This window comes from Camelus ferus, chromosome 27 (genome assembly GCF_009834535.1).
Source record: "Camelus ferus isolate YT-003-E chromosome 27, BCGSAC_Cfer_1.0, whole genome shotgun sequence".
Taxonomy (NCBI): domain Eukaryota; kingdom Metazoa; phylum Chordata; class Mammalia; order Artiodactyla; family Camelidae; genus Camelus; species Camelus ferus.
In genome coordinates, this window is record NC_045722.1 from 16208300 (window position 1) to 16229391 (window position 21092).

A 21092-nucleotide genomic window follows, 5' to 3' on the forward strand; every position below is an offset into this window, starting at 1 on the left:
ATCTCTAGGTTTGAGTTCTGGGAAGACTTTGAGGAAGACCATGGGAAAGGAAGAGAGAATGGCTATCAGAGTCTTCATAAGGTGCTAGAGCCTTTCCTTCTCCGGAGAGTCAAAAAAGACGTGGAGAAATCCCTTCCTGCCAAAGTGGAACAGATTCTCAGGGTGGAGATGTCGGCCCTTCAGAAACAGTATTACAAGTAAGTTGTTGGCTGGGTTAGGCCCGCATGGAATTAAGATCTGTCCCTGTGAAAATCCTGGAGCATTCTTCCTCTTTGAGATAGATTCCTAAAGTATGATTGCTAAAAGCGTAAAGAAATTTCACTACTTAGAAAAAAAGTACTTCTATTGTTTTGAGGTTTGTGGTTAAAAGCATATATATTGATATGCATGAATATTTATGCATTTCACCTCCCTTTTCAAATTGGGATACAAAACATACTTACCATGAATATCATGTAAAGTACCCTTTTTTAAAACAGTTTAAATGGGTATATAGCTTCTGTCTTACGGTATGTCTAATTTATTTAACTGCTTTCTGTAGTTGTAGACAGCTTAATTTCCACTTTTATCCTACAATAAAGACTGCTTCAGTGACAGTCATTGTTTTACATTTATGAGCTATATATAAATTTTTTTCTGTTATTGTTATTTATTATTAATGTTTCTGTGTTCAGCCAGGTTCAAATACCCAGCAGAGTAATTAATAGTCTGAAACAGTCTGGAGATGTGTGAGGGGTCCTGGTTAGGTGGCAGGAGATACAAACTAAAGCCTTCCTCCCTGTCTTTTTATCCCCCCATCTCCACCGAACACTACTTTTCTTTTATAAATTTCTGGTACCTCCAACTCTTTCCTTAAATCTATAATATTTTTCTTATCTTAATTTGCAGATGGATTCTGACCAGGAATTACAAGGCTCTTGCCAAAGGAACGAGAGGCAGCACTTCTGGTTTCCTTAACATTGTGATGGAACTGAAAAAATGCTGCAACCACTGTTACCTGATTAAACCCCCTGAAGAAAATGAAAGGGAATATGGACAGGAGATTCTTTTGGTGTGTGGTTACCTTGTTTGTAATTTTTTTCTTAAAGACGACTTAGTTTCTGTAGCATTTATCAAAATGCTCTTTTTCCTCCTTGATGACTCTTCAGGGAGCATCAAGAGAACCTTTAAAAACAGGTGAGAAACGTCAAGTAGCTAGGAAAAAATCTGGAAAGTGTATTGTCACAGATACCAAGTAAAGAACATTTCTGGAATTGCTTGTCAGCCGGGTTGCAGAGGACTTCAAAAAGCTTAAGGATGATTTTTAAAAACAGTAACTTTTAGAGATTACGGGCAGATTAAAGGATGGTTTTGAACATGACGATTGGAATGTCTTTTCAATCTTCAGTCCCTGATCAGGAGCAGTGGGAAGCTGATTCTGTTGGATAAACTGTTGACAAGACTTCGAGAAAGGGGCAACAGAGTCCTTATCTTCTCTCAGATGGTGAGAATGTTGGATATCCTGGCCGAGTACCTGACTATAAAGCACTATCCCTTCCAGGTGAGGATGCTGGGTGATCGGGGTCTCTCCCTTCCTCTTCTCCCTCCCTCTGGATTGGGATGTACACTTCACTTGCTAAATTACCCTCAAGTAGAAAAGATGAGTTTTCTTGCTTGAAACAAATTGAGATTAAGATTCCAGGAGGGTCTTAATGTTTCTTCCATGCCTTTAGGTTACCCTGTAATGAAGAAAGGTCATGGGAAGGTCATTCTTTTTTTGGTGGGGGAGGGATGGGGATTAGAGGAAGGAAAACTGGGCAAGAGAAAAGTGTGTTAGGTGGTATCTTACGTCTCCAAGCCTGTGGCAAACAGAGGGGGGCGTGTGAGCCTGATGACAGAAGCCCGCATCCTGGGAAGAGAGAAAAAGGGAGGTGGCGGAGTGGTGCCTTTCACCCCAGAGGGCGCGGGCCCTGGCTGTGAGGCTGGGAGCTCAGGAGGACAGTGCACTTGAAACCTCGCTCGTCCCTGAGTATGCTCTACACAATTGTGATTTCGGGTTTTTGTCTTCATTCATTAATTTCCTGTAAGATAAAGACAAAAATAAGATGAGGGGAAAGAGTTTAAATAGCATAATATTTTTCTACGTGTTACGACTATGGGAAACTTATCTGTGATCTGTTTACAGACATGAATGCAATTTACCTTGACTTCTGGCCTAATATTTTTATGGGGCTTGAGTTTTAAGGTGTATTAGAGAAATTTTTTTCTTTACTTTTGATGGACTGTTCTACCAACTCATGTAATTATGCTGTTATTGAAGAATCTTGGATTCTCTCCCACAAAGGCCAAGCTTTAAAACTCAGTAAGAGGTTGTCTTTTAACATAACCTGAAAGTATTTATATCCATAGTACCTTGTGTGGCCTTTTGGTAGCTGTCTTAGAATATGGTCAGATCAGAAATGGCACACTATAGAAAGTCGGTTATCTCTCAGTGCATCTGATCCCTGTGAGCTTTCAGGTCTAGCTAATCACTGATGCCAAGTAAAATAAGAATGCATTAGTTTTCTCTCTAGGGAGTAGCCTGGAGTCCACTCAGGTTTATCATGTCTTCCAGTGAGGATAAAAAAAGGGTCATTTGGGTTTTCTGATTTCAAACATAGGCTGTGAACCTGGCATTTGAACTTAGCTTTGGGTTAAGGCTCTGAGTAGAGTCTGTCATCAGAAAGGAGAGAAGGGATTCCCACATGCGGTTCTACTTGTGTTCAGGTGGCTCTGGGTTTGGTGGGCATGGACTCGGCCCTACGCCATCACTGATCATGACCACTGATGACAGCTGTCGGGTCAGTTTTGCCTTCTGTAAAATGAGGTATTTTGCTTATCTCAAGTGTGAATTAAGGGGAAGAAATGTGAAAATGATTTTAAGGAGTGATAAATGCTTTATAGGTATAGCATACAGGTAATCAATCATTCTTTAGTATTTATTTTACACATTATATAGTTTCTCTGTGGTGACCCTGTTTTGGACCTAGAGTTGACATGTACTCTAGAATAAGAATTGTACGTGCTAGTAAATGCCAGAGGCTCTTTTGAAGATGCATCGTGCCTGCTTGGACACTTTGCTCTGATTTTAGAGTGTAGTTTTTGGAAAAGCTGTGATATATGACCCACTAAATTTTAGTACTTTTCAATATTATGGAAAAGTGTTCTCCAAACAAAATTATGTAAATAATTTTGGCTTCTGTAGCACTTAATAACAGGGCAACGTTCAGCCACGTTAGCTAAGAGAGTCATCTTTCTGCAGGAGCTAGTTACTAGGTGACCGGTGGTGGTATTTCCTAATCTCTTCAGTACCCACAGCTGTAGGGCAAACAAGGCCTGTCAGCCTGGCTTGGGTTGCCATCTTTCTCCTTACGGGTCCTGGCAGCCATTCTGATCCTGGGATAGGCCTAGGTAGCCCTTTGCACCAGAACCTCGAGTTTGTAACCAGAGAGCTTGGGGCAAGTAAGGGTGTGCTGCTTAAAGCACAGCCCCTTGACAGCACTCTGCCAGTGTGTTCTGGTTATTTTTACTCAGTAGGTATTGGAGTGATGAAGGTTACAAGTCTGGTGTCTATTTTGAGTGTCGCTGACCTTCCTACCTTATGATTTTCTTGTGGTTTATTTTTACAGCGTCTGGATGGTTCCATCAAAGGAGAAATCCGAAAACAGGCACTGGACCACTTCAATGCGGATGGGTCTGAGGTACACCGTGCATGGCTTTGTTGTTTGGGCAGCTTGGGCTCCGTATCAAGGGGAAAGCCTTTCTGGCTTCACGTATTCCGTTTCAGAAACAAATTCACAGTGCAGCTCTCCTACCTGACAAGGGAATGAGAAGTCACTAATATGAAAGTTGCCTCTTGATTTTGTTGTTTGCCACTCCAGAAGAAGCATATGCATGCTTGTTTATCTCCCCTGGTCCGGATTAATGACAGAATAGTCCTGATAGCAACTGTGTTCTCTGGTGGCTTCCAGATACCAAATTTCTGGGTCTAGAACAACAGCAAGGCAAAGGTTGGGGAGGGCTGGCCAGCAGGATTGATTCTGACATGTATCTGTATTGACAGCACAAGGTTCTGATCTGATGACTTGTGTCTTGAAAAGTTTGTTTGCCGTGTCTCAGATTTGTTGGACCCTGGTAGAATGTGGCTTAGTTTCCTTGCTTTGGCAGATAGCAACATTTGTTCATCAGTTAAGTCTCCAGCTTGAATTTGACATTGTAAAGTAATTTTGTTTTTAAGGCATATATGGAAGAGCTAGTTAGGACACATTGGAAACCATGGTAACATTGTAATTTGTGCACATCAAACTGTTAAATGCCGTGTGAACGAGAGAAGTGGGGAGAAGAGGTTTGGTGCAGGTGAGGCTGTAGCAGTGTGTGGAGGTAAGGAGGCAGCGGAGAGAGCTGGAGGTAGGATTAGAACTGCTCTGGAGAGAGCGTTAGAACCGCCCAAGTCTGGGCCACTGTTCTGTGTAGACAGACCAGGCTTAACTTTTCTGCTTTCTGAAGAGTTTTACACACTCCTCATGTCTGTCTGTGGCTGCAGAATCGCATGCCTCCTGCCTCTCCAGGAGCATGTAGGGCCTAGTTAGACTACAGTATGCTGGCCGCTTCTCCAGCCTGAAAGTTTACTTCTCCTTGAGGAGTTTTGGGTACTAATCTCTTCAGAACCAAGGCTCTGAATAGTTAAAGAAAAGAGGAATTACCAAAAATACCGATAACTATCTAATTCCCATTCCTCCTTTCTCTCCTCCCTGTTTCTCAACTGTGAAATCCCGATCGCCCCAAACCCTACTCGCTAGCCCTGCTGTGAGGGTTAAGTGCAGAAGTCAGCACGCAGCGCTGAGCACTTGCCTGGCACCCAGACAGCACCCGTCAGCGATAGCCAGTGTCATTACTCACTATTTGTGGAGATTGCTTCTGTGTTCCTTACGCTTGGTTCAAAACAGTATGAGTTGAATAAAAAAAGGCTAAAATTGCTTTCTTTGTAATTCTGATTGATCCCCCTGGCCCATGGCTGTATGTAGAATATAGATTCTCCACCGTTTTCTGCCATTTTGAGCCTTTTTAAATTAATTAAAGAAGTTTAAACGCTTTCTCACTGAGGGAAACTATTATATGCACATTCAGAAATTTTGGAAGATGGTGACGAGTACAAAGAAGAAAAATTGTACCAAACTCCCATCCCAGAGACAGCTTGCTGTGCACCTCAGTTGTGTGTGTTTCCATTTATACTGGAGGAAAACATTTATTTCTGTATATGTTGGCCCAGCTGGGATCAAACTGCACAGAGTTTTGTTGTCACCTCCCACTCAGAATTCTACTCTGAGCATTTTCCCATGTAATAAAAGATTTAAAAAAATTGTGATTTCTAATATTTTCTCATGCCTGTACCATTATTTATTACTTTATTGTGTGCTTACTTAAGCATATATGAGCATGTAGACAAAATTTTTGACACATTTTGCTGAATTTTTCCAATTTATGGTCATACTGTTTATGTGTGAATATTTCCATTTTACCTCACCCTTAGCTTCATAGTTTCTAACCTTTGTCAGTTTGATGATAGACACACATAATACCTTAATTCACGTTATCTTTGATGAAAAGTGCCATGGAAAATATTTTGTATGATCATTCAGACCCCAGATTTTATTTAAGTTTTAGGTATCTCATTCTCAAGTGCTTACCTGAAGGCTTCTCTTTAGAGTGAGTGTGGTGATGCTCAGTGTCTCTGCCGAGGATCACAAAGGATGTGCTTCCACACACCTGCTGATCGGTTTTTTATTGAACCTGTTTAAAATCCTTGTGAGACAGCTGCTCCATTTTTATTTCTATGGTGTAGTGTTGCCGAATGTGACCGTTATGTAGAACATGGAGACTTTTTCATTGCGTCTATGTATATATATTAAATATACCCATTTATCAAAATGTAACTCAGAGCTACCAGCTTTTGAGTGCCACTTCCATGCCAGAAAGGTGTCGGCCTTTAATATACATAATGGAATTCCCTGAAAACAAATATTTGGCTTTCTTTTTCGCTGGCTCAGAGTTTATTCTCTGCCTCCTGCCGTCTTTCTCTGAGCATGCAGATGCGGGCAGGTGTGCTGTGCCAGCCTGATCCCTGTCATCATTGCTGTGGCAGCTGGAATATGTCAGTGCCTGGGGCTCTCCCACACATGCCTCTGCAGCCACAGCTGCTCTGGTTTCCTCGGCGCACGTTCTGTGGTGACTGAGGATCCTGTGCTTCCCTCATGTGATCTGTTAGTCCAGCGTGTCTGTGTTCCTCACCAGCCTAACAGATGAATGCACGTTCACACAGTGAAGTTTCCTAGCTTGTACTGACTGCCTCACGTGGCATACTCCACCTTTACCCAGAAAATCAGTATCTTGGCAACTTGCTGAAATGACCCCCTTGATAACTGAGTTTGTCTGGTTTCTGTTAACTGCTTGTGTACTAGTTTTAGCCAGGAGAGAACACTAATTCTTTTGTTCCTGTTGCCTTATCAGATTCTACATTACTCCCTAGTTCATTGCACTGACACTTACCTCTTAATCAAATGAAAATTCACTCTGCCATCCAGTCCCTACATTCTTGTAGCCTCCATAAAGTTTGTCCATCATATCTCACTTTTCTTCACACCTGCAGGGGTTTCCAGGTATAAGGGCTTATTGGACTGTGAAACTGTTTCTGAGAAGGCCACTGCATAAAGTAGTATATTGCATTGTGTACAGGACTTCTGTTTCCTGCTCTCGACAAGGGCTGGTGGCCTAGGAATCAATTTGGCTTCCGCGGACACAGTCGTCATCTTTGACTCTGACTGGAACCCCCAGAACGACTTGCAGGCACAAGCCCGAGCCCACAGAATTGGTCAGAAGAAGCAGGTCAGTGGGGAGAGGCTTCTGGATATGGCTGTAAGATTAGTCTATTACGGAACCATTTCACTGTTTGAAAAGTACATCACCAGTAACTTTCTGGTTTATCTGAAGAAAGATACATGATGCATAGACTTAGAACTGAAATTTTCCCTCTATTTTAATATGGAAAAGTTGTTAAATATTCTAGTATTGTTGAAAGTGGTTTATTTTTATTATGCATGACCAGTGTTTTCTCTGAAGTATGTTGGAAAAGTACACACACACCTTTTTCATTTGTAGATGAATTTCAAAGTCTGCTCTAATACTGGGTAACTCATAAGTTTCGTATTTGGCCAACGATTTGGCTTTGGTGAAATGGAATATTCTTTAGCAACATTTTTACCATTAGAACAAGGCTATAGTAACAGTCCCTTAGGGGCAGTTTTATTTAAGAATGTAATGTGCTGTAGATGATAAAAATATTGCATGAACTTAAGTTGTCTGCTTGGGTGGATGGCTTACCAGGGGTATATCATAGCATAGAACAAATCAATTTTTATTTCCGCTCTTGGTTTTAGACAGAGGTGACTTTTTTGTGTGTGTGATCAGGTGTAAGCGTAACATTACCTTTTCCTATAGGTAAATATTTACCGCTTGGTTACAAAGGGGACAGTGGAGGAAGAGATCATAGAACGAGCCAAAAAGAAGATGGTATTGGACCATCTGGTGATTCAGCGCATGGATACCACTGGCCGGACGGTTCTGGAAAACAACTCGGGAAGGTCCAAGTAAGTGCCAGAAAGATGGGGGAGGTAGCAGAGTCAATTTTACATCAACATTTGGTATAATTAGTTCTTCAAATAGGATGCTCTACAACAGACAATAGTCCATTAATTACCTGGAAAAGGCCAAGCCGAAACTGCAAGATGGCATTTTCTTTTTCTTTTTTTTTCCCCGTTTCTTCCTCTTTCTGACATGTCAGCCTTTTTCTCAGGTGCCCTCTCTGTCTTTCTCTCCTGCCCTTCTCTCTTGCCTTCTGCTTTTGGCTCTGCCTGTGGCAGATGACGCAGAGCAGCAGTGGCAGCTCTGGGCTCCCCCTTTCATCCTGGCACAGCGTTGCCTTGGCCTTCTCAGCAGTAAGAATGCACCAGGTTGAACTGGCAGCTGTTTTCTTACTATTGGTAAAAATGTTTGTGTGCAGATTGATTATTTGTCCTATTGAAAACAGAAAGGTATAAAAGGAAAGGAGTTAAGTCTCAACTGGCTTTATTTGGAAGCACAACTGTTCCTCTTAGAGAGTTGATATTTCGATCGGATTATCGAGTATCTTCTGTGGCAGTGTTACAGCTTGTGTTACATGTGAAATCCAGTGAGCTCTTCCTAAGTAGAGTATTTTCAGGTGACAATTTTCCATTAAAGAGGAACCTAGTTCTTTCATTTTGGACCAGAGATGAGAAGTTTGAAAATTCTAGTTGAATGGTAACTTTCTGAGTCAAAGGACAAAGGGAGAGCTCCCTTCTCTCACGTTGCTAATTATCTTTCTTGCTTAACCATGTTGTAATAGATGAGCCAACAGGAAGATAATTGGTTTCCTGGTCTTCTGTCAGGTTAGGTTTACCAGCACAGACTTATCCTCTGGATTAAAAAAAAAGAAAGAAATGAAATATTTGTGAGATCATTTTTCTTGTGGCAGAATTTATATTTTCACCAGTAATTTGACCTCTTTATGAAGAATAGGTGTTTAGAACCCCGCAGAGGTTATTTGACATTCCTGAGGGCTTACAGCTACATTTTACTTCTACAGTTCAAATCCTTTTAATAAAGAAGAGCTGACAGCTATTTTGAAATTTGGAGCAGAGGATCTCTTCAAAGAACTTGAAGGGGAAGAATCAGAGCCTCAGGTAATTAATAGTGAGGGAAGATTTTTTTCTTGATAAGTATCATCCGTGAGAGTCTGAATTTTTCTGGAAGCAGATTCTAAGTCTGAGGCTTTTATAGAGAAACCGTAATTACTTGAAGGGCATAGTTTCTGTTTTCTTCTTGCAGAACTCAAAGCTCTTCCTAAATTGAATGGGAAGGAATGAGAAAAACATTTGAGGATTTTATCTTTGGTCTTTTTAATTCCAATTTTATTTGTTATAATTTCTGAAGTTTCAACATATCCTTTGTATGAATAGAAGTTTGGAACATTAGATGTAAAGGGTGTAAAACAGAGTGTAAGAGACAGTGGAGTATTGGAGAAGAGAGTCGGTTTGTTTGCACCAGTCATTTTCAGGAAATGCTAATAACCACTGTTGCCTTTTTACCATGTTTGTGTTGGTCTTGTTTTTTTAGGAGATGGATATTGATGAAATTTTGCGCTTGGCTGAAACCAGAGAGAATGAAGTCTCAACAAGTGCAACAGATGAGCTTCTGTCACAGTTTAAGGTATGAAAACCATTGTCTGACGAAGTCCTTAGCGTTGATCTATTAACCGGTAGTAACTAATGCCTGTGAGTACTTTCTGGGTGCAGGACACTCTACTTTTCCCTTACCCTTGACTCAGATTCCCATATCGTTCTCTAGAGTTGCAAGTATGTTGTGAGCACAGATTCTGCAGTCCTCCCTGTGAGGGTAACCTCTGAAGCCCGCCCTGCCCAGAGTCAGCGGCTAGAGGAGAAGTCAGTGACGAGGGCTGAGAATGAGTTGTCAGTGGGATGGGTGGAGAACTGGGTGGTGTGGAGCTCTGCGGGTTGTGGAGGGGTTGTGGAAGAGACATTGATAGGATCATCACAAAGAAAGGTCAATGGAGAGTGACAGGAAGCTCCTGATGACTTGGTAGGATTTTTTTTAAAGGACAATTACAGGGTGGTTAGTGGTATTTGATATAACAGAATATTAAATGAGATGAGGACTAAATGCAGAAGCTGGGCACCAGATGAGTAGGAGGTAACAGCTCTGAGTATACTCATTATTAAAAATGAAGTGAAGCCAACAGTGAAAGTAACTCATGAGAACAGAATAGTCAAGCAAGGCAAGATTTTTTAAAAGGTGTTACCCTGTTTATAGGTTGAGGAAAGAACTTGAGAATAGGGAAATATTGAAGGGTCTAAGGAAAGAAGGAAAATGTGATTGCACATTGGACTGGAAAGGATATAATCAAAACCAGAGATGGAGGAGTTGGGCTTTGAAAGAAAAAGGAAGGTATACTTCAGGGAATAGGAAGGTAGAGAAGATGTCCAGCTGGTGACCTTAATTACCAGGAAAGTGAGTGAGGTGTTTGCTGAGAAGTGAGAAAGATTTGGGATGGCCCCATGCAGGGGCCAGGAGTTGCTGGGAGGAACCTGATAGGGAGTAGAGCTGAATATAGAAGGTTGGGCTTCGCAGTGGAGCCAGTCAGCAGGATCATATGACTTTCTCCAGAAATACGTGAGGTCAGAGAAGTTGGATCAGTTGACAATCCCAAGGTGGGAGATGGGCTTGGGAGGCATACGAGAGTCCAAGTGGTAGAGGTTTCCCAGATTGAATCAACCATGTTTGAACCGATGGCTCATGGGTTGATTCCACGCAGGTTGGAGAAGCAGGGGAGACCTGGAGGTTACAATGGTGGTTACGTGTGGTAGCCCATTAGGACTGAAGAAGTATGTGGAAGGAAGCAGTGTTTTGTGATGAAGTCCACGGTTGGCCACAGGTAGAAATTGTCTCAGTGGAAGAAAAAGGAAGGGGTTGAGTGGACCACAGAGCTCTAGGGGCAGAGTTACTGTGTCTGAGGAGGCAGGGTGGAGGTGAATTGTTCGCTGTTTCAACTGGATTTCACTTCCATGACCATTGCTCTCTTCTTAAGCAGAAGTAATCTTCATAATGGTATCCTGGTCAGAATATTACATGATTATTTAGGTGTAAAAATTTCTTCCTATTACAAGTAGATCAAAAGTCACCTTACTGGTGACGTTTGTCTTTCTAAAGCCCTTTGGCCATTATGTTTCAGTACCTAGTCAACTGGTTTAATTAAAGTAGGCATCTCCTTACCCTAGGGGCTCTCTGTTTCTGGAGTATGTCACTGAATTGACGTTTTTCCTGATAATCCTTTTTTTGTTATGCTAATTTAACGTGTGGGAAACACAGCCCACATTTTTTGAGATATTTAAGATTACTAATAATAACCAATCCTTGTATAACTCTTACTGTATACTTTAAGCACTGTTGTAAGTGCTTTACATATATTAATTCTTTCAGTTTTTACAACAATCTTTTTTTAATATTTTATTTTTTATTTTTGGAGGGGAGGTAATGAAGTTTACTTGTTGAGGAGGTACTGAAGATTGAACCCAGGACCTCATGCATGCTAAGCATGGACTCTGCCACTTGACTATACCCTTCCCCCCCGTTACAACAATCTTCATTTATAGGTGGGGAAACTGAGGCACAAGGAGTCTAAATAGATTTCCCAAAGTCACGCATGTGTGGAGCTGTGATTACATTGTAGGCAGGGGGCCTCCTGCCGAGTCTGGTGTAACCGTTATTGCCACTCTTGGAATAGTTCGATTCCCAGCTGTATGAGCCACTAACATGTATGCAATATTGGTATTTGTATCAATTGATATTTTAAAAGTTAGGTTTAAAGTAATCACAAATGGTGCTTAATTTGAGACAGTGGCCAGATGATTCATTTTATAAAATAGAAAAATGTTAAATTTTAAATCTCAGAAAGTACACCTCTTGTTTTATTGTGGAATTTAAAACACCTAATCGTGAGGATCCACGATATCCATGTTGGAAGTAAGAGTTAATTTTGGCCAAAAGTTATAAAGTTCTGACTTCACTGTCAGCTCCAAGTGATTCTGAGGGATGGAGCCTCCAAAAGCTCTTTTTAGCTTCATTGTAATCATAAAGGCTACCCCGGGGAGAAACGGACTGTGAAGCCCAGGCCTGGGGCCTGCCCACTGCTGCCCAGAGGCTGGCCAGAGCTGGTGGGTGTTCTCTCTAGCCATAGTATGACATGCATACGTTTAGATGTTTTTCTTTCTGGGATACATACTATTTCAATGTAAATAGACATTAGATATTAAATATTTGATATGAAGTACATTGAATATTCTTCTAAGTTTGTTGGAATTTTTTGCGTTTTGTATTCTCATTTTCATTCCTAAGACTAATGTGCAATTTTGACAATTTTGAGCATATGAAATTATTATATACCTTTAGCTTCCATACTTTTGATAAAAATGATGAGATAACCAGTTGGCTAGACCAATAGCTACTGCTTTTAGTTATGCATCGTTTCAAATGAGTTCTATTCAGTAGCAATTTATAATTTACAGAACTGTAAATTCATAATGGATTAGTATTAAGTATCCAGCATTTTGTAATCTAAATAAACCTAAAATTTCTTAATTAGTATCTTAGAAAATGTGTATGATTGAACAACAAATCTTTCAGTAAAACTTTTAAGACAGTTTACATCTTTATATCTTTCCCTATTTTTCAGTAATGTTTTTGATGAGCTTTAGGATTTGGCAAGTAGATTTTGTGGGGAGGGGGATAAGGGAGAGAGAGATCAGTAGAACTTTGATTATTTGATGATGTTACTATCACAGGAGTCCTGTTACCCTTCACAGCATTGCATGAGCTGGTGTTTTGGTAGGTGGTGTTTGGGAACTAGGGAAACATCAGACGGTGGGTTGTCCATCTGTTTTAAGGTTGCCAACTTCGCAACAATGGAGGATGAAGAAGAGCTAGAAGAGCGTCCGCACAAGGACTGGGATGAGATCATCCCGGAGGAGCAAAGGAAGAAAGTAGAGGAGGAAGAGCGGCAGAAGGAGCTGGAGGAAATCTATATGTTGCCTCGAATTCGGAGTTCCACTAAAAAGGTGATCAATTGAGATCAAAGATATGAAAGTACTTCTTAGGCTGCAATGGCTGCAGAAGTGCTGATTATTCAAGGAAGAGGCCTTTCGCTGCTGTCCCGATGTGGAGGGTTCCCAGGCATAGGGTCGGAGACCTAGCAGAGGAAAATGGAAAAATGCGCAGGACCCACGGAGCACCTGTGAGACGTTTCATCTCTGCACTTGGCTCTGAGAGATGGCTGAACAGGATTTGAGTGTGACACAAGTTTGCATTTTGCCTTTGAAATTAGAACCAGTAATTCTAATAATTTGGTTCTAATTGGCAAAGCCTTTGACTTTCAGAGGGTCAGACCTTTTTTTGCCTCAAGTGTTTGTTCACAGCACTTGTTTTAAATACTTACTAAGAGATTATATAACTGTACTTCAGTTTAGAAAGCACCGCTATGGGCAGTATCTAACTTGATTTTTGCAACAACATTGAAGTAAGTAGACTAAGCTTTATTATCTGGTTTGTTGGAGATAACAGACTTGGGTTTGTCCAAGATCACAGTAAATCAGCGTGAGCTAATAGTAGCTAATAGTGTGCCTGGCGTAAGTCAGTGCTTTTACATCCACTGACTCATTTAATTCATATGAAAACCCTTATTATAGGTGCTATTATCCCCGTTTTACAAATGGAAAACAAAGTGATTTGCCCAAGGAAGTAGACATGAACCTACAATCCAAGTATTTTTATTCCCGTTTGCTTAATCACGTTACAGTATGTCTCTGGCAGTGTGACTATCCCAAGCAGGTCTTACTTCATTACATGCCGTCTGCCTCCTTCCTCAAGGGAATATTGACTTGCCTGATATGATGAGCAGTTCTGAGTATTACAGAATTAAGATGGGCTGGTCTTAGTCCTTAGACCTCTTGGACCTGGCTTTTGGTACAATGTGGCTTTGCCTTTCCAGGCTCAGACGAATGACAGTGACTCTGATACTGAGTCTAAGAGGCAGGCCCAGAGATCTTCCGCCTCTGAGAGTGAGACGGACGACTCAGACGACGACAAGAAGCCCAAGCGCAGGGGCCGCCCCCGAAGCGTCCGGAAGGACCTCGTGGAGGGATTCACTGATGCAGAGATCCGGAGGTTAGTCGGGGCTCTGCTTTTTCCTCGACCTGGTTTGGAAGGGCATGCTGTAAGCCTCAGGTTGGCTGGATCCCCGACACCGATGACAAGAGAGGGCAGAGGATTGAAGACTAGGAATACATACGTGCATAAGTACATAGATACATACGTATGTATGTGTATACATCTATGTCTATAAAAGAAATAGTGTAAATATAAAATGTTGAAGTAGCATGGATAACCCAGTCTGCTTTCCGTCAGTGTTACCGCTGGTATCAGTTTGGTGCTTTGGTTCAGTTTATTAGTATACACAGCACATTATTCTGCAGCTTGCTTCTTCTCACTTACAGTCAATTTTTCCACCGTCTTTCTGTGTCAGTTTATTACACGTTTGTTGGTGTCTGATTCACAGCCCTCTGCCCTCCAGAAAAATCTAAAGTTGTTGCTTCCAAACCAGTTTTTGTCCTAGTTTCCATGTTTTTTTTTTTTTTAAGGCTGAAGAAAGTAGAAAATACGAAGACGGTTAGCTTTATGGTTCAGTCCATATTATAATTACATCAAATAGTCCTTTTAGGTCAATATTTGAAGCTGTGAAGTGTTTATTTCCCCCTAAATGTTATACTCATTCCTCTTTCCTCAATTTATTGTGGAAAGATGTAAATATGTGCAAACATTGATAGAATGTAGCCCCTTCCCCCATAAGTATCATCTTAACCATTATGAATTTGTCATCAGTCTTGTATGTGTACCCTGCTTCCTATCGTCCCTTCCCCACTGTATTGTTTTGAGAAGAGTGTGTCTTCTGCTGCAGTTGAGTGGAGTGTTCTGTAGATGTTTGATAGGTCTGTTTGGTTTAGTGTTGCTCACATTTTCCATTTCCTTGCTGACCTTCTACCTGATTGCCCTATCCATTACTGGAAATAGGGTGTTGAAGTCTCTATTATTGCTGTATTATCTTCCCCTTCTGTCCGTTTTGCTTCGTGTATTTTGGATCTCTTGTGTTAGATGCATGTATTTTATATGTCTTGATGGATTGGCCCTTTTCTCATTATAAAATGTCCTTCTTTGTCTCCAGTAAAAATATTATGTCTTAAAGTTTCGATTTTGGTTACATCAGTGTAGCCACTCCAGCTGTCTTTTGGGTACTGTATGTGTAGTATCTTTTCTTTTTTATTTCAATGCATTTGTGTCTTTGAATCCAGCTTGTGACTCTTGTAGGCAGTATATAGTTAAGCGATTTCTAAAAATCCATTCTATCAATCTCTTCCTTTTGATTGAAAGTCTTTAATCCATTTGTATTTAATGCAGTTACCAATAAGACAGAATTATGTCTACATTTTGCTCTGTTTTTTATGTCTTATTATGTCTTTTTTGTCCCTTTATTCCTCCATTATTGTCTTCTTTTGTGTTACATAGATTCTTTTTAGTATACCATTTTAATACTCTTGTTTTTTTCTTTTACTATATTTAAAAATTATTTTCTTAGTGACTGGTGTGGAGATTATAGTTAATATTTTAACTTAAGACAATTTTGTTTGGACTACTACCAACTAAATTTCAGTGGTAAAGTAAAACTTGCAGTAAAACTTTACTCCAGTATAGGTTCATTCCTTCCCCCGCTTTTGTATTTTTACTGTTACATAGATTACATGGGGGCTATTTCCACTGACTGCTTTTTTTTTCCCTGTATATGGGCCATACTTTCTTGTCTTTTTTTATTTTACTTTGCCTTATTCCAAAAAGTATTTGAGGCACTCCTAAAAATCTTATAGTTGTATTGTTGACTGGAAAATAATGCAGTATGGAATTAAAAGTAACGGTGGTAGACTGAATAGACCAGTTAACTATGTTGGGGTTTTATCACAAGAGTTGTGGTTACTGAATCATTTATTACATTTTGAACTCCATAAACTTGTACATTCTAAAAATGATAATATTAGAGTTAAGTTACTGTTCTCAGTTATATCCCTAAGCAATTTCATGACCAGTCATTGAGAATAAAGTTGATCTTTAGTTTGAATAGCTTTTTAACACTCATTATTTTAACTTGGCCATTTTCAAGAGGCATTCAGATTCATTCTCTTAATGGCGGTCATAAGGATTGGGCCCAGTCTATTTTTTGACAATTTTCATGGCCCATATTTCATCATAGGATGTGTTTGCATTAACATAGCTAAAAATCTGTTTTTGTAATGTGATTTATTGATCATATTCTTAGGTTCATCAAGGCGTATAAGAAGTTTGGTCTCCCTCTTGAACGGTAAGCTTAGTAATGTAATAGTTCCTTATCTACTTCTTTTTCACTTTATTATGTAGCAGTTTTTCTCTTTTTGTTTTTCTTTTATTTTGGTTCTGTTTTCCATTTAAGATCTGGCACCTTTTGACAGCCTGATTTTTAGACATTAAAGTGTCTCTAGATGACTGGAGGTCAACAAAACATTGTAGACGTAACTGTACTTTGCTTCTAGGAACACTGTGATGAATGAAAATAGGCTGGAGGGAGGAAAGGGATGAGAGAGAAGCAAATGAGTACAAGTAGCTTTCGGGCACTTCACCTGCTACTGTTATCAGACAGCCCATTGAGCTTTTGGATTTTTTTTGGAGGGGGGAAGTAATTAGGTTTATTTATTGATTTAGTTTTTTTTTCTTAATGAAGGTACTGGGGCTTGAACCCAGGCCCTTGTACATGCTAAGCATGCACTCTGTCACTGAGCTATACCCTCCCCTCCATGTTTTTGAAATTACTCTGTTTTGTGGACTGTTTCAAGGAACGGTTTTTTAAGTTTGGAAAATAAGTTAGTCCTCATCACTGTTGGAGGGTTCTTGTTGGCGCCTTGGAACCATCAATTAAGGAACGTAGAGAAAAGTGTCTTTGCAGGAGCCAGTGTATGTGAAACTAAGTGGTTGTTCACGTGACGCTAGAAGCATGGGCACAGGGCCTTGAAGTGTCCCCACATTTGTCTTTGCTCAGGCTGGAATGCATAGCTCGCGATGCTGAGCTGGTGGACAAGTCTGTGGCAGATCTGAAGCGCCTGGGGGAGTTGATTCACAACAGCTGTGTGTCAGCAATGCAGGAGTACGAAGAGCAGCTGAAAGAAAATGCCAGCGAGGGTAAGTCAGCAGGTCTCCTCGGTGAGTCTCCAAACCCTGGCCCTTGTGGATTGGGATCCCTGCTGCTAAAGGGCTTGCCCTTTTTTTTTAAAGAAGGACAGACTTTTTCCAAAGGATTTAGGGACGTATCCCATGCACCCCTACATCCCTGATCCTTTGAGGTGTGCATTCTCACCTGCCTTTATGTGAGCTCAGTTGTAAGATCCCAGAGATTTACTCACAAATGAAGTTGATTTGCAGAAGATACATAGTGACTAACAAGATGAATGATATAATGTTACGGTAGGAAGTTTAAATTGGTCTAAATGATGCAAAGACCTGAGTGGGTAAAGCTGAGTGGACACATTGGCGTTTTGGCCGTAAGTGAGGACATCACAGATCACAGATGTCAGTAATGATCTTGGACATAATACATACACGTATTGTTTTGTTGTGATAAAGGAGTTAGAGAATTAATTGGAATAAATAAAATAGTGAAGTGGGTATTATAAACCTTTTTGTTATAGTGAGATTTTCTTGGCACTAGAAAGTGCTGTAATTGGATTTGACCTGTAGCATGTTTTCTCTTCCTCACCAGAAGGTGTTTTTGCCTGTCCTCTAAAAGCCAGGAGGTATCAGGAGAAAGCTCTGAAGTCCTTATTATTAAAGGACACTCTGACTGTTGAACCTCAGACACAAGAGATGAGGATGTTGTCATTATGGTTCAGTGGACTGTGGTTTATCTGTGCCACTGCCCCCATTCTTTTGTCACCCTTCACTGTTAGAGGTTACTCAGAGGAGGCTCTGTCAGCTGTGGCTAAGTGTTCAGGCCCTGGAGGCAGCTCACTTACCTGGAATCTTGGTTCTGCCATTTCTTAGCCGCAAGACCAGAGGCAAGTGATAGCCTCTCAAAGGTCTCATTTGTGAAACACTGGTAGTCCCTACCTCAAAGGGTTTGGGTGGTTACTTGAGTAATTCCATACATGTAAAATGCTTGTCATCGTGTCTGGTTTATGGTGTGTTAGCTTCTTCATTAAATAAAGAATTTGTGCTTTGAAATTTTCTGCTAGAAGGCTATTGCTAAAAGTAATAGAATTTTAAAATATCTTGAATACAGTCAAAAAAAATTATAGGTTTTTTTTTTTTTTCATAAAAGAAACTTCAGTAACTTCAGTGGTTTGGACAGTGATCTAAATATATGCTTTTATAGCACCCAGAATACATCCAAGAGTAAACCTTATGTTTACATTGTTTTTCTCATCATCATTGTTTTGAATAAGTATTACATTCACGTGGCTCAAAAATGAAAAACAGGTTTCCCTAGTAACGAATGTGAAATTGGTGTCCTGTAGGGAAAGGACCTGGGAAAAAGAGAGGCCCCACAATCAAGATCTCTGGGGTTCAGGTTAACGTGAAATCTATTATCCAACATGAGGAAGAGTTTGAGATGCTGCATAAATCGATCCCTGTAGACCCTGAAGAAAAAAAAAAGTGAGTACAACGTGTGCCTGTGCCTGGGTGGTTGTGCCGAAAGACAAGAGATTGGAAGTTACAGTTGTGTATAGTTACGTAGTGTTTCCACTGTCTTTTCTCTAACACATCAGAATACTTTGTTCATTTGTGTTTATTTCCAAATGCCCCTCTTCTAATGTCCCCCTACTTTTGAAATCTTTCCAGATACTGCTTAACATGTCGTGTCAAGGCAGCACACTTTGATGTCGAGTGGGGAGTGGAGGATGATTCGCGCCTGTTGCTGGGAATTTATGAACATGGCTATGGAAACTGGGAGTTAATTAAAACAGATCCAGAGCTTAAGTTAACTGACAAAGTAAGAAATTCTGCGATGCTGGAGATTTCTAGACTTTTGTTGTATAACTTTATACTGATTACTTACTTTTAACTTTTCTTGGAGGTGGGGAATCAAACTGGGAATTAGTATAATAGTAAATTCCTTGGATTTCTTTATCCTTGGAAACGTTACCATCTTTAGTGGACTGTGGCACTGTTTCAGAGGTGAAGCTAAATAGCCAGGTAAAATTTTGGGGTAATTTTAGGAGAAATCTTAAAAGTTTCGGATTTTTAATTATAGGTGTAATCTCATTGCAACAAATACCAGGGTAAGATTATTAATAATAAAAGCACTCCTCAGCCTTAATTGTTGGCACTTTCTTTAAGACCGTATTTGAATATTTGAAACAACCATATTTCAGTTCTACACATGAAGAAAGAATGAGCCACACCTTGGTATTTTTTGTAATGGAATTAAACACTGGCTTTACTTCTCCCATAAAATCGAGCCTCCCACCCTATCTGTTGCACATCAGGCTACCGAGTAGTAAGGCCGTGCTGAGAGCTGTAAGCAGGGAAAGCTGACTGGCTCAAATTTTAGTAGGATGCGCTCCATGTTGTGCTCCTGGCAGGGCTTTTCCTGGCACGTCAAACAATGCTCATCCCAGGTGCGATGTTCTCAGAGGGTGACAGCACCCTGCCATAAGCACTGAGACCAAATCCAGCCTGGCCTGAGAGGTCCAGCTGTGTCCTGGCATAGCTCAGTGCTCTCCGGCAATGCTCTAAGAAGCATTTTCAATCTAAAACGAAGCTTTAACCTAGCTCCAGGGATTCCCTGCTCCTGGAAGGAGGAAATCCACGACGGCTGGGATGCTCTAGCAGATGAAGCCAACAAGCCCCTCCTACCTGAGTTGTTCTACCCTGTTAACAGCACAGGTAGGAGCCAGTGGGAGAGCTGGATTTCTCCATCCCATTTTGTAAAACGAGAACGGCTCATGAGGGATTTTCAGTGACTGGGAGCCATGGACATGAGATAGGATCTGAGGCTTTATCTGTATTTTGGGTGGTTGGGGAGGGAAAGGACTGCTCAGTTGTGTGTCATCTCTGTTTATCCTGATGCACTAACCGGGACCTGGGTGGTGGCGGGTGCTTCTCTTCCTTTCCTGTTGAAGATTCTGCCCGTGGAGACAGATAAAAAGCCCCAGGGGAAGCAGCTGCAGACACGAGTGGACTACTTGCTGAAGCTGCTCAGGAAGAGTCTGGAGAAGGAGGGGGCTGTGACAGGCGGGGAAGAGGTGAGTGTAGCCGCCGGCCAGGTGTCCTCGAGAGGACTGATGCTTCAGCCCTGCAGGGTCAGGCAGGGGAAGAGATGCCCTCTCCGGGGGCTGCACAGAGCAGTACCTGCTGCTTGTCAGGTGTTGTACTGAGCTTCCAGCAATGATAGTTTGATTGGTAGTAATAGGAATCTTCATGTAATAATTGACCTGAACACTCTGGCAACTTCCTTACAAAATCATTCTCAAATATTGCCTCAAAGTAGTCTTCATCTCTCCCAGTGCCACCGGTCTAGACATAACTGTTGCTGTTTCTTTATGCTGCTTCCTCATGTTTAGAACATTGTTACTTGGTGAATATCACTGAGTTTGCCTGTTACTATAGCTAACCCTCAGCTACTTGTAATATTAGGTCCCAGGGATAAAGTAGATATTAAGAATCCACAGTTAATTCAGAAATTGGACACCAGTTACGATTGCCTTACTTGTTCAGTGAAAAAGATCAACCAAGTTGGTAATGGACTCACCTGAGCTTTATTCCTTTTATTTCCCCAACTTTGCATCTCAGTTCAGGCCTAGAAGGAAGAGAATCACAGTTGGAGACACTATAAGTTACACGCAGTGCTGTCAGTCTTTGTGTGTGCGTGTTCCTTAAGTGCTTTTAGAGCTGTGCCATTTGTATTAATTTCCCTGTGTTACAAACAAATTTTAAGGAAAAAATCCTCATCCCGTACCTTGTCCTTTTTCACATAGTAGTGTCATAAGTAAAGTCATTCTCCAGATAGTATGTTGAGGACGTACTAGAAGTTAGGTTCTGTAGAGAGATACTAGATCATGGTTATGCTTGCTTTAGATTGCTGTATCATGTTTGGTTGAGTAGATAAATACCTTTTCCTTATTTTTAGATGCAACATGCTTCTAGGTCTTCTAATATTATTATTGTCTTTCACATACTATCTTTGTTTTATGTTTGTAAGGTGTTTTTCCTTCTTTTGAATTTTATCTTTAGATTGACTTCCAAAAAATGGAATCAGTAGATTCAGTGATGTGGATGTTTTTGTGTGGCACAGGATATGTATAAGCCTGTAGTCTCTTTTTTTCTTTTTTTCTCCTTAAGGTAAAATTGGTTATATT

The 21092-nt window shown here is 40.7% G+C and overlaps 1 protein-coding gene across 1 annotated transcript in view; it reads left to right on the plus strand.

Annotated features, from left to right (window-relative positions):
* The window catches only part of CHD2 (chromodomain helicase DNA binding protein 2), a 109634-nt gene that overhangs the window by 65543 nt on the left and 22999 nt on the right, over positions 1-21092 (plus strand). Inside the window, 15 exon segments of the mRNA XM_032468981.1 lie at positions 9-197; positions 889-1051; positions 1388-1540; positions 3648-3719; positions 6751-6900; positions 7513-7661; positions 8678-8774; positions 9208-9300; positions 12552-12722; positions 13652-13827; positions 16025-16066; positions 16778-16917; positions 18249-18387; positions 18574-18724; positions 19857-19979. Coding sequence (XP_032324872.1) covers positions 9-197; positions 889-1051; positions 1388-1540; positions 3648-3719; positions 6751-6900; positions 7513-7661; positions 8678-8774; positions 9208-9300; positions 12552-12722; positions 13652-13827; positions 16025-16066; positions 16778-16917; positions 18249-18387; positions 18574-18724; positions 19857-19979 — 2008 coding nt within the window.